Genomic DNA, 26,272 nt, shown 5'->3' on the forward strand with positions numbered 1-26,272 from the left:
TTGAGTTATTTGAATTTACAATAATAAAGCCTTGCTTCATTAGCAAATAGTTGGTAGTTGGTGAAATCACTTAAAGTTCCTTAATTGTAAGTATCAAGAACTAATCTGACCAACTTAAGAAAAAGGAGAGTCATTAGTAATTAAAGCTCTCACAGAACTAATAGGAAGGTTGAAAAATCATGCTTAGATTTTGCAATACGTATACATACATCAAATCATTACACTGTGTACCCTAAACTTAAACAAGGTTAGAAGTCAATTATATTTCAGTAAAGCTGGGGGAAATAAAGATCATGCTTACTAAAATGAATATTAGGTTGTCATCTCAGATAAGTAAGTTTCAGCTGTTTCAAATTTCCTTATAAAAACTCTGCCTAAGATTTTAAATCCCTCAAGTGACAGATTAGGTCACTTGTGTAACCCTTGGCGCTACAGAAGCAGTTTTGTGGGCCACCTCAGCTTCCATTCCAGGATTCCATGAGGTTGGGGAAATGTGATTCGCAAATGAACATCGGTGTTGTAAGGAAAAGGGAATGGATAACAAAGGTTTGCTACCTGCTTACTCAGTTTTGTCTGCACCACCACAAACTCCATCACTGTAAGCGAAAGGCAGCTACTTCTCTCAGTCTGTTTCTTCTTTCACAAAAAGAGAAGAACACATTGGACTACTTCAAACTTCCCTCCTATGTTTCACCACGCAATTATGACTTAGACAGTGGAGCTAAGTTTCTAACATTTCTCTATTCCTGTGAGAAATGCTTCTGTCTAGACAAAGGGACTGCTCCTCACCCTGTCCATCTCAGTCCTCACCATCCCTCCCTCTCAGTCATGCTCAAGTCTTTTAGAGAACATTTGTAGCTTTTCTTGCCCTTGCCCACGTCTCCAGAACTCAGTGGATCTCACTCGGAGAATTTAAAGTCAAATGTATTTTGCTCTAGCACGTGTGAGGATAAACCCTGTTGCCTAAAATACATTCCCTTCATCAAAGAATAGACATTCCAGGTAACATGTGCTAAGGTTAAGAACAAGGTTACTTACATTATTCTCTGTTGAAAATGAAATTTTAAATTCCTCTCACAGAGGTTAAGACATTTATCCTAACAAAGAAAAGGCCTGGTGCTCCCCCTAGAGGACATTTTGTATTTTCCAGGTTAAGGGTGTGAGAGGGTCTGTCAGAGATGTCCAGTCTTCCTCTGAACCTGGCGGCAATGATGCCACCAGTTTTCTAGAACTCTACAACATGTTCTTGAAACATTCTGAACAAACCCATGTTGTATAAGAGTGAAGAGTGCATTTTCCTGATCTTTCAGCTTCAACTGTTGATTGTCTAAGTAATATTTTATTACTATTTAAAGATTGTCTTACTTTTTATTCATAAAATATGTGGATATATACTATGTACTTACTATACTTACTTTTGGGAGTCTCATGGTTAAAAAAATTTAATATGATTTCTAACTACTAGTTTTTAGTCATTTTTATCAATTCTCAGAAGCTTTCTTTATTGACAGATATTTTCCCTAATTTAAAATATAATAATACACTGGACAAAAACATCACATTCTTCTTCACTTAGAATTACACAGCATTGTCCTTCAGAGAGACCTGCCTGTTAAGAGAACATGCTATTTTTATTCCTAGTGACGAGAGTTTCAGTTGGGTAATGCTTCAAAAAATCTTGGAGTCACTCCCTTTTTACGTAAAATCTAGGACCTTATTTTAATGAAAGCAATGTTTCCAGCATGGAAATTCACTTTTAACCAAACGGAGCACAGACACAGTCCTACTTTCCCATAAAATGCTGTGAGAACATAAGCATATGGTGGCGCAAAGGAGGGTCCAGGCCGAAGGATCCGGAAGAGAATTCTGTGGGGAATCGGTCGGCTGATCTTAGCCTATGGCCGTGTCATTCGGGGCCTCGCAGCCATCCGGGGCGGGGCAAGCAGGCCGGACCCTCACGTTCCTTCCAGGGTTTTGTCAGAGGTGAACACCAACTGCACTGCACAGTCTGTGAGAACAGAAACAAGCACCAAGGACCAAGTTTTGCTCTGGGTCTGACTTGTTAGAGTGGTCTCATCAAAAAATTTCCCATATGTCCTGAGGGTATCCAAGAGGGACAAAATAATCTATCTGAACTTCCAAGATACACAGGCCAGAGAAGTCGATTTTTCCCATAAAAGGAAAGAGCAAGCGGGTGGGGGAGGGAGACAGTGGCCGTGGGTCAGTCTTAGACCTTTTTCCCAAACAGTTCCCTGCAATCTTGAGAATAAATCATGGTTCTTCTAAAAGATGACTAATGTAATAATTTGTACACAGAAAAGAGTTTCTTGAAAACAAATCTGGAGGGAAGTTCATTTTAGAATTCCTCATTGACAAGGAGATCTTGTTTAAGTATACCACCACAGCATGTGCCCCCGCGCGCCGTGCGAACGGAGAACATCATTTGCTCCACGTCGCAGAGCCTGTAGGCAGCAGGGCTGAGATCAAGACTCATTCACCCTCGTTCACCTGAGCCAGCACTTTCTGTCACAACATAATCATTATAAAACTAATTTAACACCAAAGCCTCTACAGAACCAGTTGTCATTAAAATCTTAATATGCCATCTCAGGAAGAGGTCATCTCTTTGGATGTGGTACTCTTATTTTGAAGGAGACATAACACACAGAGCAAAACTTTACAAAGTATAACCATATTTGGTTCTTTTGAGTAAATTTGAATGCCTAAAGAAATACATTAAATGGTTTTTAAATTTTTGTTTAACATTTCCCTGCCTTGTTCCAAAACAGTATCTGGGCAGTGCCCAACAATGTTAAAGCCACAGTATGAAAACAAAGGAGAGATGCCTTATGCCAGGGCGGATCTATCCTGGAAGCTAAGAGTTAGTGGCCTCCGCTTGCAGGTGAAACCGTTTCCCCCTCCTCCCAACTACTCCCTTGTGCTAACAGAAGTCAGTGGGAGGCTGGCCTTTTCCTGTTCTCGGCAGCCTTACTAAGCCTCCGCTGCACTAGCCTGGGAAAAGCATGAACTACGAAGTAGAAAAAGAACTATATTCAAAAAAAAACAAGCACTAAGAATACTAACACTAAATACAACTTGGATTATTTCTCAAGTTGGGCTGCAAAGGTTCACTTTGCCCACGGTTTTGACAAAAAAAAAAATGAAATTCATGACTAGATTCTTCCCAAACTGCACACATTATTTTGATGCCAGTGATACCTCGATATCCAGAAGAAAAAATAGACATCAGCTTTCATTACTTTTACACTTCTTTGAACTTTTTTATTAGTTCTAAGATTAAAATATTTCAAAATTATACTAGTTGAAGTGTGTATTTTACTGGACAGGGAAGGCTTTGTTGGGGGTCATTTAAGATGCAGGATACATCGTGTTCCCAAATGAACAGCTCAGCAAGTACGTGTGCCTGCGTGGAACAGCCTAATGAGTCACATCCAAATATAATTTCAGTTAAGGTAGTTGCTATGAATGCCATTTCGTGCCAAGATCACTCGTAAAAACAACAGCAGATTTAAAAGGCAGGGTCTACAGTATTTCAGCCTGCTATTAGAATGGCGCCAGAGTTGCGTGGTTCACTCCTGTAGGAGCCACAGGCAAGGGGCCCTGTCAACCTGCATCTCCTATGTCCAACAGCTCGCGCTACCCTGTAGGTGTAGTCAACCCTCAGAGAGAAGTAGAAACAGTTTTTGGTGAGTCTCCTTTACATTCCACTGTTTTTTTTTATCCCCCCCCAAGTCTCCTCCCACATTGCTATCTGATTTCTTAGCTTCACTCAAAATTACTTCAAAGCAAAAAGATCACCCTAGAAGAAAGATGAGAAGCCATAGGCTTATGGTCCTAGTGAAATACCATATTTTTCAGACCATAAGACACACCTAGGTTTTAGAGGAGGAAAATAGGGGAAACTTTTTTGAAGCAAAAAAAATGTGGTAAAATATTTAATAACATAAATATTTCTCAACCAGCATTAACAACTATTATTCTGCCCAAATCAGGCAGAATAATCAGGTGGGGTGGGGGGTGGGGAGGTGGGGAGGTGGGAAGGTGGGGGGGTGGGCCGAGTGCGTCTTATAGTTTGACCAAACACAGTAATGTGACCCAGGTTCATCAAATAGTGATTCTCCAATCCAGCCTGACATATAGAGTTATTTTGGAGAGCCCCACCTCCCAGGCCAATAAAATGCTGTCCTCTGGGTGTGACACAGGCCTTAGCTTTGTTTTCTGCACTCCCCAAGTGATTCTGATACAACTTGGTGGATGGAGATGCTCTCTGGCCAACATTCAATGACCTGACTTTTGCAATCAATCCCTTTGGTCTTCCAGACAAACATATTGTACTTTCAGAAGCTTCCTAGAAATTTGTTTTTTCCAAGAACTGAATTAACACTAAATAAGTTTTGCTAAAGGGAGAAGGCAAGGCTAGAGAAAAAAGAAAAGCAGAAGAAAGCTAATTTTATTCTTATGAATCTTAACCAATTTCCCAGCTGCTGGGTCTTGTTTGGTCAACGGGTCAAAGTGAATTCTCTTTGTCTTACTAAGAAGCATGCTCGCTATCTATTCTTCAAAGAAAACAAACATGAAGTTGAAGATAGTGTTGAGTAAAAAGATTATTCAACTGGGAATCACATAATTTGAATCATGTTTAGCAGTTAATAGTTGTGGGACGTGGGACCTTGAACTTATTGCTCTATGTCTCATTTTCCCATCAGAAAAATGGAATAATATACTTTCTCCTTCCAAATTCTCTATTCATCTGAGTATCTATTTGTGGCTCATTCATCACAGTATCTTAAAAGACACATTGTTCTTCACATTGTACAAAGTGGCAACATTTATTTAATGTTATTAATCAGTGTTACCTCAATTGATTTGTTTTTTTAAAAAAAACATGGAAATGGAAAAAGAAAAGGTGAAGTAGAATTTTTCCTTACGTACTCACATGAAGACATTAGATTAGAAAGACCAAATTATACAATTCTTGGAAGATTTAAACAGATAAAATAATTAAAGCAATGCTGTGGGAAAGCTTTACTCAAACTAAAATACTGAAAGGTCTTTGGAGAATCCATTGTTTATGATCCTATTCTCTAGAGACTGAAAATCTTTGGATACACCAGATGGTTTTCTTTATATAGCAAAGGTTAGTTCTAGTGAAGTACTGCTGGCAAATTCACACACAATTAAAAGAAATTATACCTATGAATGTGTACATATTCTTGCTCACAAGAGGGGTTTTCCATGTTTTCTTATGGATCTTTGAATGAATTTTATCTTTATAATATTAAAGAGAAGAGCCACCACACTGAAAAGGAATGGCAGTGTCCCTATGTAGTGAAGTACTCCAAGAACCCAAAATTTCACACACGAAAGTTGCAGACTTTTGTAGATCTTCTCTCTCCAAATGCAGGACAAATCTCATTTAATTTACCCTTTGATGTCCACATACAATCCAATCTGCTCAAAGGGCATTATCAAAAATAAAAAAGAAGGTCCAACCCTCTCCCCATCTGAATATTTCAAGCTGCATCCTGTGTCGGCTCCTGGCGCTGACTCAGCCTCATCAGCCCAATTTAGAGCCCATGGCAGGGATCCAACTCATCCTGGTTGTCTGTGGTCCCTCGATCGGGTTTCAAAAATGCAGGGGCAGAAATCCGGTGACCTTCCTAAGATAATAGAGAACAGATCTGGTCATGACTGACACCTGATCTTCCTGCTAAATTAGCTCCTAGTCAAACTGATGCCAAGACTGCTTCAGACACCAGCCCACCTGTCCTCCTCCAAAAAGTGTGGGGCATCCTGTCACCCGCTAGGTTTCAGTTTTGGAATGCTTTTTTCTTTCAGATCCAGGGGAGTTTGCTTTTCTTGACATGTGAGATAAAACTCAGGTGTGCCTTAATTGTGCATACTGATTTATAGTGCCTACTTATCTGCTATTCATTGTCTTTTTTATCATTATTTTTCAATTTTATTTATTTATTTTTAGAGAGAAAGGGGGAGAGAGGAGGAGAAGGAGAAAGAGAGGGAGAGAAACATCAGTGTGTAAGAGAACCTTCAGCCAATCGCCTCTCACATGCCCCCAATAGAGGACCTGGCCCTCAACCCAGGCATGTGCCCTGACCAGGAATTGAAACGGTAACCTTTTGGTTCATAGGCCAGTGCTCAATCCACTGAGCCACGCCAGCCAGGGCTCCTGAGATTTATACCCAGTGAGGTTCAATGTGATCCATAACAAAGATATGGGTATATAGCTCTAAAATTAACAACCCTAGACTTTTATATGACGAAGAGACCTCATTCACTTGGGATCTTTTTCCTGGGTATCTCTCTCCTCTTGTCAACCTTTTTAAAAAATGTAACTATCACTCTTTCTGGGTTCCAAGTCATCCTTCCTCCCTCAATTCTGNATCCACTGAGCCACGCCAGCCAGGGCTCCTGAGATTTATACCCAGTGAGGTTCAATGTGATCCATAACAAAGATATGGGTATATAGCTCTAAAATTAACAACCCTAGACTTTTATATGACGAAGAGACCTCATTCACTTGGGATCTTTTTCCTGAGTATCTCTCTCCTCTTGTCAATCTTTTAAAAAAATGTAACTATCACTCTTTCTGGGTTCCAAGTCATCCTTCCTCCCTCAATTCTGCTGGATCATCAAGGCTGGCTCGGGTGGATTCACAAACTTGAAACCCACTAACATCTACCGAAGTCACTTCACTTTCATGGGCAGGCCTCATTATTTCTTACTTTACCAAATACCAGGTATCAGTGAGAAATAAACAATTTTGTCACTTGCCTCAATGTCCCTTTAACCAGAAGCTGTCCACAATCTTACCAGGTTTTTAAGGAGTACTTGTTCTTTAGTCATTCCCTAGGTCTTACATAAAGTTCTGCCCTGAGGCCTGAAGATCCTTGGAGCTCTGGAAGTGTGCGAAGGAACTGTCAGTCTTACCCTGGCTCTGAGTGTGCACATAATATATGATTTGAATCCGTAGAGTTCCAAGTCTTCTATACAGATTTTATCTTCTTCCTATCTCCCTAAACAAACAATCTTTGAAGCTAGATAAAACGAGAAAAGAGGATGGAATTATTTCACCCTGCCTTGTTTGTTTCCATGAGGGTTCTAACCAAAAGGAAAAGATGAGTCATTTAGCTTCATTCCCTATTTGGTGATTTAGACTCTGGGTTATTGTAACCAAAAGAGGGCAGCACTCCACGGGTTTTGAATTCACGGGAAGCAAAACCCTTTAACCCTGTTTGTAATTGGCCATATTTTGCTTGCTTGTTTGTTTTGATGTTTAAGTGCCTGTTAAAGGTGAGATCATATGGTATTTGTCTTTCACAAAATATGACCAAAGACACTGAAATTCAGAACAGGCTGACAGGGACCAGAGGGGAGAGGGGAGAGAATTTCAGGGGAAAAGAAGGATTCACAGAAACTAGTATAAAGGACACATTGAGAACAATTAAGGGGGGTGGAAACGGGAGGGAGGTAGGGAGCAGGGGGGTGGGCTGGGATGGGAGTGGGGGATGGAAAACTGTACTTGAACAAGAATTAAATTTAAGAAAACAGTTTGTAATTGAATTCTCTCCCTTAAGCAAGACACTGCAGCCTGTGTCTCAAGGGGATATGGAGATGAAGAGGGCACGCGGGTTCCAGGAAAGAAGAAAGCGCTGTGGATAGCAATTAGAACATAGCTATGTGTTGAGAAGTGGGGAAAGATAAATCTGGAAATAAGGAATGAGATTAGATTGTGCAGGTCAGGTCCCCTGAATATCAGGCATTTACCCTTTATTTGAAATGCAGCACAGAGCCACTCAATGGGTTTTGAGAAAGTGGGTAATACAATTAGAACATGTTTGGAAAAGACATGTGTGATAAGGATGGACTGACAATGTTGAAATAGGAGGAGACCAAGCATCAGAGGGAATGACAGAGAGGCAAATAATACAAGGGACATCCAAGATGTGATAAAGACTGTGGTGAGAATAGACCTATGGTGGAAAACTTAATCAAAACTAGGAAGACAGGAGAAAAGGACTTTTGGAAATTATTTTTCTCCAGGGAGAGTAAAGCATCACTGTGTTACCAAGATGCAAGGGGGCGGGGTGGAAAATCAGGAATGGCATAACCTCAGGGACTATCTTGGACAGAGGTAGCCCCAAAAGTATACCCCATTGAATACACAGCCAATGCAGCTATAGTGTTGGACATGGAAGCCTGCATTTCTGTGTTCTCTCGGTGTTTTATGACTCAACCTATCTGTCCCTTTACTCTAATTTATTTAAATATGGATCTTATGGCTGTGCTCCCTCAAATCTTTGTGTGAATAAACTGGATAAACACCAATAATCAATTTTGATTACTACATTTTTATTTTTTTAATTTTTATGTTTTAATTTTAAAGAGGTGAGGGGAAGGGGAGAGAGAGAGAGAGACCTATTGATTTCTTGGTCCACCTATTTTTGCGTTCATTGGTTGATTGGTGTATTTGCCTGGCCAGGGATCAAACCCTCAGCCTTGGTGTATTGGGATGATGCTCTAACCAACTCAGCTACCCAGCCAGGGCTGATAATTACATTTTTATACAGACTAAAGACAGCCATCTAGAACAAGAACATAGATTCCTTATGCAAAGTGCACATCACTCACAGTCACTGAAAACCGATGTGCTAGACACTAAACTCAGAGCTAGATGTGTGTGTGTGTGTATACATATGTAGAGAGAGAGATCTCAATTCATTTAATCTTATGAATAATAAAATACCCTTATGCAGTCATTGTATTATTATTCCATTGTACAGATGAGGAAGTTGATACAATGAAGTTAATTAACTTGTAATAGAATGAGAGGCAGAGCTTGTATGACACCCAGGCAGTCTTCCCTCAGAGCTCATGCACCTACTCATACTTTATACTAGTTTATAAAGTATGAGTAGTATAAACTTTATACTAGTTTCTGTGAATCCTACTGCCCCTGTCCAGACTACCCTTACCCTGCGTCATTCCCATTCTCCTGGGTTATCACTGTAGCTTTCATGCTCCACTTTAGGACGCCATTTCCTCATGTTGAAGGAACACTGGCCCGCAGAGCCAGTGTCTTCAACCAGAAAGCTCTGTTGCCTCCATGTGTAGGGTATAAATTAGCAGGTTTAAGAAGAGGCACATTCGTGTACTTCATTTTACTGAAATTGAATATAATCTGTCTCTGAGTCCCCACACATCAGGGTAGGTGAGTGACAACCCAATATCAGTCATATGAAAGACTTGATTTTTCCCTCCATGGAGTTATACAAAAATTCTGGGTTAACAAGATGTCAAGGAAAAGGGGGAGGGAAAGGGCCAGGAGCCAGGCTTACTTTTGGCTCTTTCAGCCATCAGTGTAGCTGTGATTAAGCATTAGACATGCACGTGTCTTTTACAACTGCCAATGTGCTAGTGTCTACCTAGTCTATGGCCTCAACGCACTTTTTTTTCGTTGAGCTCTGGGTAAGTATATCTAATTGCCTATAGACAAGTCCACAAACTCTACAGATTTGGCATGTCTAAAACTAAGCTAAACTCTATTTTTTTTATTGTTGACACTGTTAGAGATGTCCTCTCTTTCGCCCCCTTAACCCCATTCAGGAGCCTCCGCCCCACCCTCCCACAGCCTTCACAACATGGGTGTCTGTGTCCAGGGGCTTTGCATACATGCCTCTACATGCTTTGGCTAATCGCTTCCAGTTCCCATTTCCTCCCTTTGAGATCTGTCAGTCTGTTGTTCCGTGCATCCATGCCTCTGGTCCTATTTTGTTCATCAGTTTATTTTGTTCATTAGGATCCACATATGACTGAGATCACATGGAATTTGTCTTCAACAGCCAAAGGCGTGGATAAAAAAATGAGGTACACTTACACAGTGGAATACTATGTGGCTGTAAGAAAGAAGGAACTATTACCCTCTGCAATAGCATGGATGGACCTGGAGATTAAACTCATTATTTCTTAATATACCCTTCCAACCACCATCCTGTTTCCTTTTATTCTACACATTTTAATGGATGACATAATTATCCATCCAGTTTCCAAAGATAAAAAAGGGAACCATCTTTTCCCTTTGTTTGTTTATAATACATTTTGTTGATTATGCTGTTACAGTTATCCCAGTTTTCTTCCTTGGCCCCCATCCACTGGGTACCCCCATTCCCTCTGTCAGTCCCCCCATTAGTTCATGTCCATGGGTTGTACATATAAGTGGTTTGGCTGCTCCATTTCCTATACTGTTCTTAATATCCCCTATCTATTCTGTACCCAGCAAATTGTGCTTCTTAATGCCTGCACCTTTACTCACACTTCCCTCTCCCAACTGATAACCCTCTAAATGATCTTCACATCTATGATTCTGTTTCTGTTCTTCTTGTTCGCTTAATTTGTTTTTTAGATTCAGTTATTGATAGTTGTAAATTTATTGCCATTTTAATGTTCATAGTTTTGATCTTCTTTCTTATATATAGTTCCCTTTAACATTTCATATAATAATGGCTTGGTGGTGATGAACTCCTTTAGATTTTTTTTCTTGTCTGGGAAGCATTTTATCTGCCCTTCCATTCTAAATAACAGCTTTGCTGGATAGAGTGATCTAGGTTGTAGGTCCTTGCTTTTCATCACTCTGAATACTTCTTGCCAGTCCCTTCTACCCTGCAAAGTGTCTTTACAGATATCACATGACAGTCCCACGGGAACTCCTTTGTAGGTAACTATCTGCTTTTCTCTTGCTGCTTTTAATACTCTATTTATCTTTAACCTTTAGCATTTTCATTATGATGTGTCTTGTGTGGTTGTCTTCAGGTTCATCTTGTTTGGGACTCTCTGTGCTTCCTGGACTTGTATGTCTATTTTCTTCACCAAATTAGAAAAGTTTTTTCATTATTTTTTCAAATAAATTCCAATTTCTCACTCTTTCTCTTCTCCTGCCAACACCCCTATGATTCAAATGTTGGTGCATCTGAAGTTATCCCAGCAGCTCCTTAGCCTATCTTTGTTTTTTGGATTCTTTTTTATCCTTGCTTTTCCAATTGAATGTATTTTTCTTCTTTATGTTACAAATCATTGATTTGATTCTGGGCTTCATCCACTCCACTGTTGGTTCCCTGTAAATTTTTCTTTATTTCACTTAATGTAACTTTCATTTCTGCTTGGATCTATTTTACACTGTTGAAATACTCAATGAGGTCCTTGAGCATCCTAATAACCTGTGTTTTGATCTTTGCATCTGATAGATTGCTTATCTCCAACTTGTTTAGTTCTTTTTCTGGAGTTTTGTCCTGTTCTTTCATTTGAGCCATATTTCTTTGTCTCCTCATTTTTGGAGCTTCCCTGTGTTTGTTTCTATGTATTAGGTAGAGGTGCTCTGACTGCCTGTCTTAGTAGCATGGCCTATTGTAGAAACACATACTGGTAAGTTGGGTGAGGAAGAGCCGTAGCTAATCACCAGGGTGGTGCAACCCATGTGAACTACATTGATGGAGTCTCAGATATGGTGTTGCTTCTCTGTGGCTCTGTGTGGGGGAGGGCTCAGAAAGGAGACAGGGCTGCTGCCTGGCCTCTAGAGTTTTGTGTGGAGGAAGCTGTCCCTTGGCACTCACCCTGATGCCAGACACTTCAATTTTTCCCCATATGTCATGGGTGCCCTTCCAATTGCTTTCTCAGTGCTGAAGCCCAAAGGGAGTGAGTCTGCATAAGTCCTAAGTTCATTGTCCGCCCTTTAAGAGGAGATTCCTAAGAATCCCACAGTTCTCCCACTCACCATCAGATGCCCCATTGTATTTTCCTGAATCTTGGTGATGGTCTGAAATCTCTTCCCTTTCAAAGGTGATCTTAGCTTTCAGAAAACATATAACTTTCAGGGCACCAAATCTGGGCTATAGGGGGGCTAAGTCACTGGGTGATTTGATTTTTCACACAAAAAAACTCTGCATAAGACATGATGTATGAGCACCCATGTTGTGATGAAGATGCCAGTCACCAGTGGTCCATAGCTGCAGCCTTTAAGTCATCTGAATAGTTTCCATGGAGGAATGTTTAAGCTTCATGCAAAATTTGATAAAGATCTGTTGTTCTACGCACTTGTCATTTGGAATATAACAGCCACACGGTACACATGCTCACTCATCAGCATCTACCACTCCCACTGACTAGTACAGTGAAGTCATCATTGTTAATGCATCATATTCCAATGCATTCTCCTTAGCTGCCAGATTACACAGATGGCACACAAATTATTCTTGTTATCAATGGCTTGACTTTTTCTGAACAGGCTAGAGAGAGAGAGATAATGCATGCCTCTTTTACTGTTACCTTGCTAGGACTGTCATCTCCAATCTGAGCCATTCCATTAATTACTTCTTTGGTTTCCCTGAGGCCACCATACACATTTGCACTGTTTGGGGCCTGCACAATTACCACATTTGAGGTTCTTGATGATGGCCCCATTTACCTTTTGGGTACTATAGATGTATATATGTTTTATAAAAATTTTCTCACTTCAAAGTAAAAAGGCTATTATAAGATAATCAATAATATATATATTTTCCAATAAATAAAGTACCTTGAGAAAGTGTACATTTTTTCTAATTTTTATAAGTGTTCCACATGAGCTAATGGAAGGCTTGGATCTCCCTGCTTCTAATGTTCCCTCCAAGCTATCCACCCACTGCTGCATATTATTCTTTCCAAATGCAAGCTTTATTATGATTTCTCCTCCAGTGGAGTGCAAAGATCCTCGTTATGTGCTCCTTGGTTTAATATAACCATGTATTACTATTTAGCTTTTATTTTCCTATGGTGATGCAAATTGGCATAAAGAGAATTTGGGGGGTCATGCAACTAGCTGTCTCCCTGGCCTGCTGTCTAGCATGCTCTTTGAACTGTGCCAGTAGCCTGCCGGCAAATTTGCATGTTAGCTCTTCTGCTTTGGCTTTATTTGCTGAGCCTTACTGAAACTTTGTCATAGATTTAACTGACTCGAATAGGAAATTTTGATAACTAACATTTGGGGACAGAAATATGGGATTGGAGCCCTATATAAAGAAGCCCTTGGTCATGTATCTTGAACCAGACCTAGCTGTGGGTTTCAGACTAAATTGTGTGTCCAATTCCTGCTGGTGCTAAACTCGGGAGAATGACTCTTACCCCATGACTATTTGTCGTTTGTTTCAACCAGGCACTGGCCCTAATTCTATAAAAACCTCAGGGAAAGCCTATTAACCTGTGGAATATGCAGACTCATTTATAGTGTTTACAGATTATTTATGGCTGGTCACCTATGTGAAGAAGGGTAATCACCAGGAGGCATGGTCTGTCACACTCCTAAAATCAGATAATTCACTAGGACCCTACAAATGCATGATATTGCCCAAAATTGCCAAATCTGATGATATTGCCAAAAATTCCTAATACTCAAGGTTACACAGAAAATACCTATGATACTTCATGGAGCTAAGAGAATGTAGACACTAAGCATTGGCCAGCATGGCTTAGTTGGTTGGAGGATGGTCTCATAAACCAAAAGTTCACAGGTTCAATTCCGGGCAAGGTACTGGCCTGGCTTTTGGGTGTGGTCCCCGATCAGTGTGCATAAGGGAGGAAACCAGTCAATGTTTCTCTCTCACATCAATGCTTCTCCACTCCGTTTTTCTCCCTCCCTTTCCCTCTCTCTAAAATCAATAGGCATGTCTTCAGGTAAGAATTTAAAAAATTATACAATAAAAACATAAAAGGGTGCTGATTGGCTTTTGCATGACTACAACAGAGGACTAAATCACCTTTAACATTGGCTGATATATACCAATTGGCAAACTTTAATGACTTTAATCACTAATGAAGTTTAAATTAGTTATACCAAAGGCTAGCACTAAATTTGGACAAGGTGCCCCCTGTACTCTCAGGTCAGTTACTAAGCATAAAATAGAGAACAAATTCCTATGCCTCACTTTAACCATCAGAAAAATTGCTTTCTCTCAATTCCCCATAATTGTGGCATACCAATGACATCCTCCTCCAAGGAGATTCACTTGACACATTCATTCAAGAAATATAATTTCTCACAAAGGATCTCACAGAGAAAAAATAGGTCACTGACCCATACATTGTACAAGAGCATAGCACATATCTTAAATTCCTGAAAGTCACTGGTAAGCTGAGGACCACGCTATCCTTGATGCCATCAAAAACCAGCTATTGACCCTCTAAGCACCCGCAACATTAAAACAGGCTCAATATCTTTTAGACCTTAATGGTTTCTGAAGCTGCCTATTACTCATCTTAAAATCTTCTTAAGCCCACTTATACTGTTTCTCACAAATTGACCCACCTTAAATGGTGCTCCCTACAACAAAAAGCTCTAGAATCTGTCCAAATTCCAATATAAAAGCACTTTTCTTACTGTTCCCCCACAGACTCCTTTATTGTAGAGGCTTCAGCAACCTTCTCTAATGATTTGGAGTCTATGGACCATCCACGATGGTAAGAGCTTGCCCACAGACTACTAGTATAAAAAGGTTCTCTCTTTAGCCACACACTATATGCCACTTGAGGGGAAATTGCTGACTGTATACTGGGTTGTCCTGGAAACAAAGGTTCTCCTGGAAATAGGTTCTCCTGGAAACATGGCTTGACTCTGACTTTCCATACCCTGCTGCTAATAATGCCTTGGGTTATGAAAGCAAGTTCAGCAAGTTGCTATCCTGAAAGCTCAGCAAGTTCACCAAGCCTCCTGTGCTAGAACAGAAATAATACACACAGGGTACACTCAAACCTGGACTCCTGTTGTACCTATCCCACCTGCAGGCATGGCTGGTCTCTCCTAACATCAGTCCCTTGTTAGATGCCACAGTTCTGGAGAAACTATCTCACTGACTCCTTGGCTACCTGAGGAGCTGTTTGGGAACAACTGTATGAAGAGCAAAGATGTTAGTATGATATTTTGTGGGTGGCAGAATGGCCACACATAATGGATATTCACTGGAGAGCTGCTGCTTTAACTAGGATGTCCTGAATCATGACTGGAACCCCAGGGTGAGCAAAATTGGCCAAACTTCACACACTGGTTGCTCGCACCAAAAATCGGCACCATTTGCACATTTTTACAAATGCTTGAGCCAAGGTCATTGGTCTGCTCATCTAGTCCAGCAACAACAATTCCTTATCCAAGTCTGCCTTATTTAGGGTAAAGAACTCTGGGAATCTCTTGCCTTATAGATACTCAAAATATAAATTAAAATTTCACATATGTCTGCACATACTAAAGCCACAGTGTAAGGTCTCATTAAGACACCCCTGCAGAGTTCCAAATTTCTTTTAAGTGAGCAAGACACTCATTTTACTTCTCCAAATACATAAAGCTGGGTGCTTGTAAAAAGTATTTAATAAAGCTTTCACCTTTCTTGCTGGCTGCAGTAAACAGAACTTACAGAACGCCATAATGACTTACCTAAACAAGCTCTAATTCAGTTAAATGAAACATGGTCCATTCCAGCCATCAGTCAAATATCAGGGGTGAAAATGAAACTGCCTTTAGACCCAGCAATTCCACTGATGGGATTATACACTAAGAACTATGAAATACCAATCCATAAGAACCTATGCACCCCAATGTTCATAGCAGCACAATTTATAATAGCCAAGCACTGGAAGCAACCTAAGTGCCCATAAGTAAATGAATAGATCAAAAAACTGTGGTACATTTATACAATGGAATACTATGCAGCAGAGAGAAAAGAAGGAGCTCCTCTCCTTTGTGACAGCATGAATGAAACTGGAGAGCAATATGCTAAGTGAAATAAACCAGATGGTGAAAGACAAATACCATGTGATCTCACCTTTAAGTGGAACCTACTCAACAAAACAAACAAGCAAGTAAAATATAACCAGAGACATTGAAATTAAGAACAAACAGACAGTAACCAGAGAGGAGGTGGGAAGGGATAATGGGAGAAAAGTGGGGAAGGTTTCTAGGAACAAGTATAAAGACACATGGACAAAACCAAGGCGGGTGGAATCAGGGGAGGGAGGTGGGTATGGCTTGCGTGGGAGGAGTGGTGGGTGGAAGATGCAGACAACTATACTAGAACAACAATAAAAATAATAATAAAAATATCAGGGGTGAGAAGTAATGAAGAGTCTTACTCCCTTTGTGATGTCTGACTGCTGACAGCTTTCAGACCTCACCACTCTTACTTCCCCTTCTGTCCCGCATGTGGGCAAGCTGATAAGAAAACTCTCTCCTTTGGCTCTGGCAGGAAGTTCAAACTGTGTAAGCCTGCTCCAGTCTGTTGTTACTTTCCCAGGCCCCGTCCCCTAATCACAATGAAAGCCAAGCCAGTCTCCCTTCCCCTGCTCTCTGAAGCTATTTTTAGAGCTGCTTGAGAGCCTGCCTCATTGTGTTAGTAATAAGCCTTTTCACACCGGCTACTCTTTTCACAGTGTCTATGTTATGTCCTAGTTCTTTACACGTATTGGAGTCTTACCTGAAACTCCCACTTCAAAAGCGATAGTTGAAATAAAAAGAGTCATAATTTCCATATGAGGTAGAGTAAAGTAGTTTTTGAAATGTAAATGCACAAATGCAAAACATATAAAATGTAAAATTATACAATCATTTTGGAAAACAGTCTGACAATCACTTAAAAAGGTGAATATACACCTAGGATTCTATCTAACAATTTCATTTCAAGCTTTATACTCAAGAGATATGAAAGCATCTATCCACACAAAAATTTTATATAGATTGTCTACAAAAGGTTTGCAACAGCCAGAAACTGAAAACAACCCAAATGTTCATCAATACGTGATTGAATCAACAAATGGAGGTATATCCATAAATCCAATAAGAGGAAAAACAATTTATATGTGCAGGAATATGGATCTCAAAAAAGTTATGCTAAATGAAAGAAGCAGATAACAAAGAATACATGCTGTGTATATTCTATTTTTGTAAGACTCTAGAAAACACAGACTAATCTATAATGTCAGAAAGCAGGTCAGTGATTGCCAAGGGAGGAGAAAGGGGGTTCTTAACAGGGTAGAAAGAGAGTTATAAAAAGGCATAAGAAAACTTCTGGAAATGATGAAAATGTTCATTGTTTTGTTTTGTGGTGACGGCTTAATAAATTTATACATATGTTAAATTGAATCAAAAGTTACACTTTAAATGTGTAATTTAAAGCATGTCAATTATATCTCAATTATCTCAATAAAACTATTTTAAAATTATAACAGAGTTTGACAGAACACATTATACAAGGATGGGCAAAGGTAGGTTAACAATAATAATAAACAATACAATAATATATAAATAAGTAAAATAAGAACAATCTCTGTGTCTCATGTACCCACGGCTATAAACCTACTTTTAGTCACTCCTGTATATGTGAAAAGGGGCTTCAGAAAATGCAGTGAAGTCTAAAGATTTCTGTAACTAGGACTCTGAAATTCCTATTGGAACACATACTTTATCCATTTAACTTGGGGTAAAAATCATAGCAGATAGAAAATTGGGACTACTACATCCATGGCTAACATGTTTTTATCTCCTCTAATGAAGAGCAAGCAGTTGGCAAGTGAAGATACTATAAGCCTAAATTTACTGTTCAAAAACTCTTTAAATCACTGATAGTTTTATTTTATATCTTCAGAATCAACCTCAATTCTTCCAAAGTCTTATTTTAAAGAACACCATTCACCCATTGTTGAAATAGATACCTTATCTCAGTAGTCACAATTAAATATCTTGCTGCGGACAAGAGCTATTTCTAACTGAGCACACACCGGACACCACCTCACCCTGATATTGGTTCTGTGAGGAGCCCCCAGACAAGGATCACACCCGAAGTGAAGTTGTCAAGCCACCCAGTCTGACACAGCTTCCAAAAGAAGAACTCAGTATGGGAAAAAACTCCAAGGCAGAACCTGAGGATGCATGAAAAGAAGGGTTTGCTTTCCAGAGGAAGGAATACAAGTGCCCCTGCATAAAAATGTGAATCATGTTTATTCCTTTCAGCTCTGTAATCTCACAAAAGAGTCTTAGTCTGAAAGGTTTCTGATACAACAAGGCAATGTCCCAGGTGACTTCAGTTAAGTCCTCTTGTACAACACTGAGAGATATTTCAGCACATTTTCCTGAATAAGAGGTTTTTGTTTTACATCACTTCGGAATCATTCTAATATGCCAATACTACTGGGTTGCCTAAGTAGTTTGTTTGTTTGTTTTGGCAAAATGACTCTAAGAGCACTTAGTTGTCTTTAACTTCATTCAAAACAATTTTGTTAGATTGTATTGTGACAGCTGTCACATCAGTGTGCATTTAAAAAAACATCAAAATTGGTGAATTTTTGTGTAATCATTTTAATATTGAAAATGGAAGAAAAGAGGCAACATTTGGCATATTATGCTTTATTATTTCAAGATAGGTAAAAACACAACTGAAGCACAAAAAAGGTTTGTGCAGTGTATGGAAATGACATTGTGACTAATCCAACATGTCAAAGTGATTTGCAAAGTTTTGTACTAGAAATTTCTCAATGAGCAATGGTCCACAGTTGTGTACACCAGTTGAAGTTGAGAGCAGTAAAATTGAGGCATTAATTGAGTATAATCGGCATTATATCTCACAGGAGATAGCCAACATACTCAAAATATCCAAATCAATTAAGTTATTGTTGAAAATGAAAAATGTCTTCTGTTTTACAGAAGAAACCACACAGACACTTTGGCCAACCCAATATAATGTACTTCAAGAGCTCAAAGGGGATATCACTATCCATTATGGTGATAAAGGAAATATTTAAGGAGAATATGGCATTTGAGGAGGTAAAGACTAATGGATTAAACTAGGAAAAACATTCTTCCTAGTAAAGGGAACAGCAAAAGTAGAAAATTATGCAAGTATAGCTAGACTACAAGGTACATGAGGGAAGTCTTAGAAGATTAGTCTGCAAATAGAGGTTGGATTAGAAAATATTTTGGACTAAATAAAAATGAAAATAAATCATATTAAAGCTTATAAGATGCAGCCAAAACAGTTCTTAGAGAAAAACTTAGAGTATTAAACACCTATGTTGAAAAATAAAGGTCAAATTTCTACCTAAAGAAATAAGAAGAGCAAACTAAACCCAAAACAAGCAGAAGAAAGGAAGTAATGAAGATATAAGCAGAAAGCAATAAAATAGAGAAGAGAAAATTAATAGATGACATTTATAGAACCAAACTATGGTTCTTTGAAAAGATCAGTAAAATTGATAAACCACTAGCCAAATTGACAAAGATAAAAAATAGAAAACACAAACTATTTAAATAATAAAGAGGGCTGTCATTATTGTCCCCATTGACCTTGAGAGAATAATAAAGGAACCCTATGAACAAGCTCTATGAACTAAAATGGACAACCTAGATTCAATGGGCCAATTTCATAAAATAGGCAATCTACTAAAACTCACTCAAAAAGAAATAGATAACCTTGATAGTCATATACCTATTGAAGGAATCAAATTTAAAAACATTACAACAAAGCAAATTCCAAGTTCAAATTGTTCCCTGGCAAATTCTACCAGCTTTTGGGGAATAAATAATACCAATTCTACACAATCTTTACCAGAAAATTAAAATTGGAGATAACAATTCAAACTAATTTTAGTAAGCCAGAATTGCTTTCATACCAAACAAAATAGAAGAAAATAAAACTGCAGAACAATATTCCTCATGAATTTTGACACACAGACCTTCCAGAAAACATTAGCAAATTGAATCCTGCAATGTTCTAAAAATACAATACAAACCACCAAGTGTGGTTTATCCTGAAAATGCAATGCTCTTTCAACATTTCAACATTCAACAATAAATGTAATGTATCATATTAACACACCGAAGAAGAAAGAACATTACCATATCAATAAATACAGTAAAGGCTTCCTCAAAACTCAAAATAGACATAGGAAAAAATCCTTAGTGTTACTAATCACCAAAGAGATGCAAATTAAAATCACAATGAGATATTACCTCAAGCCTGTCACAACGGCTATTATCAATAAATCAACAAACAATAAGTGCTAATGAGGATGTGGAGAAAAGGGAAACCTCATGCACTGTTGGTGGGAATGTAGACTTGTGGGAAACAATACGGAGTTTCCTTTAAAAATTAAAAATGAGCCCTGGCTGGTGTAGCTCAGTGGATTGAGCGCGGGCCTGCAAACCACACGATCATGGTTTGATTCCCAGTCAGGGCACATGCCTGGGCTGCAGGCCAGTTCCCGGTTCCTGGCAGGGGACGCATGAGAGGCAACCATACATTGATATTTCTCTCTCTTTCTCTCTCTCTCTCTGTCCTTCCCTTCCCCTCTAAGATAAATAAATAAAATCTTTTAAAAAATTAAAAATGAAACTGCCTTTTGACCCAGTGATCCCACTTCTGGGACTATACCCTAAGAAACCTGAAACACAAATCCAAAAAAATATATTCACTTATGTTCATTACAGCATTATTCACAATAGCCAAGATCTGGCAATAGCCCAAATGCCCATCAGTGGATGAGTGGATACAAAACTGTGGTACATTCACACAATGGAATACCCCTCAGCTGTAAAAAATGGAAATAAGGAAATCTTACCTCTTGGGACAGCATGGATGTAACTGGAGACTGTTACGCTAAGTGAAATAAGCCAGGCAGTAAAAGGCAAATACCATATGATCTTACTTGCACGTGGAATTTAATGAACAAAATAAACAGATGAACAAAATAGAAACAGAGGCATGGATACATGGAACAGACTGACAGTTGTCAGAGGGAAGGAGGGTTAGGGAATTGGATGAAAGAAGGTGAAAGGATTAAGCAAAAAACATATATATATATATATATATATATATACCCACATAGATGCAGACAACAGTGTGGTGAGAGTCAAAGGGAAAGGGGGTGAGGGTAGCAGGAGGTCAGCAAAGGGGAAAAATGGGGATGGAATGAGACTTTGTCTAGTGTGATGGGTCCACAATGCAGTGTGCAGATGATGTTTTGTTGAGTTGTACACTTGAAACTTGTATGATTTTGTGAACCAGTGTCACCCCAATAAATTCTATTAAAAATATAACAGGAAAAAAGTAGAAATAGAAGAAAACTTTGACCTAATAAAGGGAATTTATAAAATACCAACAAATAGGATTTCCGGCCAAGATGGAGGCATAGGTGTAAACACTGTGCCTCCTTGCACAACCAAGTTTAAAGACAACAAAGTTTCAGTAACAAAAACACAGCCAAAACACAGAAGATTGAACTGTAAGGAAGTCTGACAACAACGAACCATTAAGCCAGACTGGTAAGAGGGGCGGAGTCAGCAGTGGAGTGGGGTCGGGCAGGAAACCTCAGCTGACTGACCCAGGAGCGCAGGCAGCAGTTGGCGGATCCCAGGTGTGGGGTGGCAATGGGTGGACCCAGTGAGGGCGCAAGGTGGCTGGCTGACCAAGGTCACACATTCGAGCGCAGATAAACCAGGCAAAGGAGCGAGCAGTGAGACAGATCATGCAGGCTAGGGCCCCAGTGACAGAAATTAGAGCCTGAAAGCACCAATTGGAAAGACTTTTGGGGTTGAGGTGCTGGGACAGTTTGTTGGAGAGACCCACAGGGTCCTGGAGGGTGCGCAACCCCACACACCCAGGAGCCGGCACCAGAAGGGCCCAATTTGCTTGTGGGAAGCGGCAGAGGGGACAGAGATCTGAGAGAGAGTGGAACAAGCACCATTGCCCCTCTCTGACCCCACCTCCACATACAGCACCACAACTCAGCAAATGGGTGGTCCCACCCTGGTGAACACCTAAGGCTCCACCCCTCACTATGTAACAGGCGTGAACAGACCAAAACGTTATGGCTCAAGAACAGCTCAAAGCCCCAGAGCCAATAATTCTAAGTGACCAAGAGATAGCCAAACTTTCAGATGCACAGTTCAAAATACTGGTGATCAGGATGCTCACATAATTGGTTGATTTTAGTCATAAATTAGAGGAACAAATGAAGGCTAACCTAATTGAAATGAAGGCAAATGCACAGGAAACCAATAGTGATGGGAAGGAAACTGGGACTCAAATCAATCAAGTGGACCAGAAGGAAGAAAAAAATGACCAAACAGAAAAGAAGGAAGAAACGAGAATTCAAAAAAAATGAGGAGAGGCTTAGGAACCTCCAAGACATCTTTAAACGTTCCAACATCTGGATTATAGGGACACCAGAGGGGAAGAGGAATAGCCACAAGTAGAAAATTATTTGAACAAATAATAAAGGAGAACTTCCCCAATCTGGCAAAGGAAATAGACTTCCAGGAAGTCCGGGAAGCTCAGAGAGTCCCAAAGAAGTTGGACCCAAGAAGGAACACACCAAGGCACATCATAATTACATTAGCTAAGATTTAAATGAAGGAGAGGATTCTAGAAGCAGCAAGAGATAAGGGGACAGTCACCTACAAAGGAGTTCCCATCAGACTGTTAGCTGATTTCTCAAAAGAGACTTTACAGGCAAGAAGGGTCTAGAAAGAAGTATTCCAAGTCATGAAATTCAAATACCTACATCCAAGATTGCTCTATTCAGCCAAGCTTTCATTTAGAATGGAAGGGCAGATAAAGTGCTTCTCAGATAAGGTCAAGTTCAAGGAGTTCATCATCACCAAGCCCTTACTATATGAAATGTTAAAGGGACTTATCTAAGAAAAAGAAGATTAAAAAATATGAAGAAAGGACAGCAAACTCACAGTTATTAACAACCACATCTAAAACAAAAGCAAACTAAGAGGACAGATAGATCAGGAGCAGAACCATAGAAATGGAGACCACATGGAGGGCTAGCAACAGGGGAGTGGGAGGAGGAGAAGGCGGGAGAAGGTACAGAGACTAAGTAGCATAGATGGATAGATAGCAAAGGTAGGTAGAAAATAGATAGGGGGAGGGCAAGAATAGTATGGGAAATGTAGAAGCTGAAGAACTAGTGACACATGGAGATGAATTAAAGGGGAGAATGTGGGGGGTGGTGCAAGGTGGAGGGAAATGAAAGGGGGAATGGGACAACTGTAATGGCATAATCAATAAAATATATTTTTTAAAATAAGAAAAATAAATAAATAAAATGTAGAAAATTTTTATTTTTAAAGTTAGAGTTATATTCTATTTATAAGACTGTGGAGATAGTTTTTTATCCAATGAAATAATGACCTGGGTACTAAAATACAAATGAGAGATAAGCCAACGTACTCGAGAGCAGTTTACAAAGCATTGATTCATTATAGGATGCTGACCATACAATCTATATTTCTGCTCTGATTTTGTAAATGTCAAAATTATATAAACGTTTGAATTTTTAAATTCTTCATAATAAAAGTTTCTGTAATGTTTTCTGATTGCACAAATAAAAAAATAAAAAATAAAATAAAATAAAATACCAACAAATAATACAATACATAATGGTGAAAAACTGAATGAGTTTCCTTTCAGATAAGGAACAAGCCTAGGATTTCTTGTTTCATCATTCTTTTTTGATATTCCTGGGGATTCTAGCCATAGCAATGAAGAGATTAAAAATCAAAAAGTGCTCTTTTGGTTTAGAAAGGAAGAAGTAAAACCACCTTTATTCAAGATGACATTACTTTCTATGTAGAATTTCCAAGGCACGTTCAAAAAGCTCCTGACACTAACTAGTGAGTTTAGCAGGGTCACAGCATGCAATATCAATAGGATAAGTCAACAATGTTTCTATATACTATGAATTTAAAAGTGAAAACTGAAAGTTTTTAAAGTACTATTTACAACAACTCCAAAAAGAATCAAAGACTGAGTGTAAATCTGACAGAATACCTGCATGAATGTGTACTGAAATCTCCAAAACACTGATGGAAGAAATCAAATACTTAAAAAGATGGGAGATATACAGTATTTGTGTATTGGAAGACAGAATATTGTTAAGATGTCAATTCTCTTCTAATCGATCTGTAAATTTAATAAAGTCCCAAACAAAAATCCAGAGAATTAGTCTTCTTCCCAGAAGACATAAACAAGCTGATTCTCTTTTTTCTATTTTATTTATAAAATAAAACAGATGAGAGTCACCCCTGCATTTATAAACAAGCTGATTCTAAATTTATGTGGAAAAGTAAAAGAACTAGAATAACCAAAAAAAATTCAAAGTCAAAGATAATCAAAGTTGGAGAACTCACAGTACTTGATTTTTCAGACTTACTGTAAAGCTACAGTGATCAAAACAGGGTGGTATTAATAAAAATGCAATTATCAATAGAACAAAATAAAGAATCAGAAAGGACATAGACACAAATATAGTTAGTTGGTACTTGACAACGGTGTGAAAGCAATTCAATGGAGAAAGGATTTCTTTTCAACAAAGGGTGCATAACAATTGGACATCCACGTGCAAAAAAAGAGGAAGGAAGGAAGGAAGGAAAAAATAAAAACTTAACCTAATCTTAATGCTTTATACAAAAACAAAAACAAAACAAAACAAAACCCTCAAAAATGGATCATAGGCCTAAGTGTAAAATGTAAAACTGTAAAAAAAAAAAAAAGGAGATAGGGAAGGATTAATTTACATCAGCTACAGATAAACTATTCATTTCCTAATTGCTTAGAGCAGGTTTTATCACCAAAATGAGGAGCTTCTCAACAATTCATTCCCTGTACACTGAAAGAAGAGATAATAACTCCCAAGATATGACACTTGGCATAGAGGTTCATGGCCAAGATGCTCCTAATAGTCATCTATAAAATGCTATTCTCACTACTAGGTTCACGCCTAATGGTGTCCCGCCGCCTGGCTGAGCTGCTGCCCCCTCAGGGTGTCATCTCTTCCGCACTATAGACAGTCTCCAGGCAGTGGACAAGAATAGTCTTGTAGGATCAGTCCAGAGAGTGGGTCTCCTGACTGTAAACCCCCCTTTTCTCCAATACCCAATGAAGCTCAACCTTGTCTCTGTGGCACTGGCCAAAATAAGATACAGTATGAGGGGCCCTGGCTGGTGTAGCTCAGTAGATTGAGCGTAGGCCTGCAAACCAAAGGATCACGGTTCGATTCCCAGTCAGGGCACATGCCTGGGTTGCAGGCCAGTTCCCAGAAGGGGACCCATGAGAGGCAACCATACACTGATATTATCTTCCTCTCCCTTTCCCTTCCCCCCTAAAGATAAATAAATAAAATATTTTTTAAAAAGATACAATATGAGGAATGGGGCATAAAGTTCAAGTGGAGCACACTCATGCTTTTGTCCTCAGATTCCCAGTTGGCACCAGCAAAGCTATAATCATCATTCAGGATGAATTCCCCTGTGAGTTGCACAGTAACAGATATACGGCTGGCATGATTGTAGGAAATGGATAAGCAACCATCGCTTCAGACTTCTTTGTAGGGCAAGAGCCATGCCAACCCTTTGGGGACCAGTCCACCTTTCAGGAGTTGTTGAAAACAAGAAATGCCAGCATTGGCCTGTAGCTCAATTGCTTGGAGCCATGTCACAAAATGTCACTGTTGAATTCCCGGTGAGCACACGTACCTAGGTGTGCCCATTGGATTCCCAGTAGGGGCTCATATAAGAAAGTAACCAATTGATGTTTCTGTTGCACATGAATGTTTCTTTGTCTCTCCATCTGTCTGTCTCCCTCTGTCTGTCTTTCTCCTCCAACTTGCACCCTCCTCTCTCTCTGAAAGCAATGAAAAAATGTCCTCGGTGAGGATAAAAATGAAAAAAGAAAAACAGGAAATGCCACAAAAGTTGATAAAGAAGTTGCTGCCTTGAGGTGTCTGAAACAATGGTGTCACTCCCAGAAAACTGGCATCCTGAGATTGTGTTGGGGAGGAGTTGCTGTTCATCACCTGACGATGAACTATCCAGAATTCATCCTCAAGGATTCTGAAAATGCATGTACTTAAAGAACCCCACGCTGAAAATGATGCTGTGATTTCTCTTGAGAAAGTTCCTTCACTTACCAGGAAGTTGAAAGAATATTGCAAAGGGGAATATCAAATTAACACATTTTCCGGGCAAAGTCATGGGTTTGTGCACCGAAAGAGAGGTTGTTTGCCTAAAGACAAGCCCTACATTGATGAGGCAAGAAGGAATTTACTCAAATGGCTGAACAAGTATGTTTTAGCAGTGACCAGTGTAAACTTTTCTCCAGATAGCTTTTGTTCAGAAACTGGTTTTGAAATACTTAGATTCTTTGATTTCCACTTTGTGTAA

At 39.3% G+C, this 26,272-nt stretch overlaps 1 protein-coding gene across 1 annotated transcript; it reads left to right on the forward strand.

The window, feature by feature from the left end:
* The first annotated feature begins 3,640 nt into the window (after nt 1–3,640).
* On the forward strand, nt 3,641–26,272 carry LOC118984770 (carboxymethylenebutenolidase homolog). Its single transcript, XM_037042938.1, is given in 6 exon segments — nt 3,641–3,707; nt 14,457–14,523; nt 24,934–25,040; nt 25,256–25,510; nt 25,790–25,946; nt 25,948–26,272. Coding segments are annotated over 6 exon segments (978 nt in total).

Source organism: Sturnira hondurensis, unplaced genomic scaffold, assembly GCF_014824575.4.
Source record: "Sturnira hondurensis isolate 20B ecotype Veracruz unplaced genomic scaffold, ASM1482457v3 Scaffold0003801, whole genome shotgun sequence".
Lineage (NCBI taxonomy): Eukaryota > Metazoa > Chordata > Mammalia > Chiroptera > Phyllostomidae > Sturnira > Sturnira hondurensis.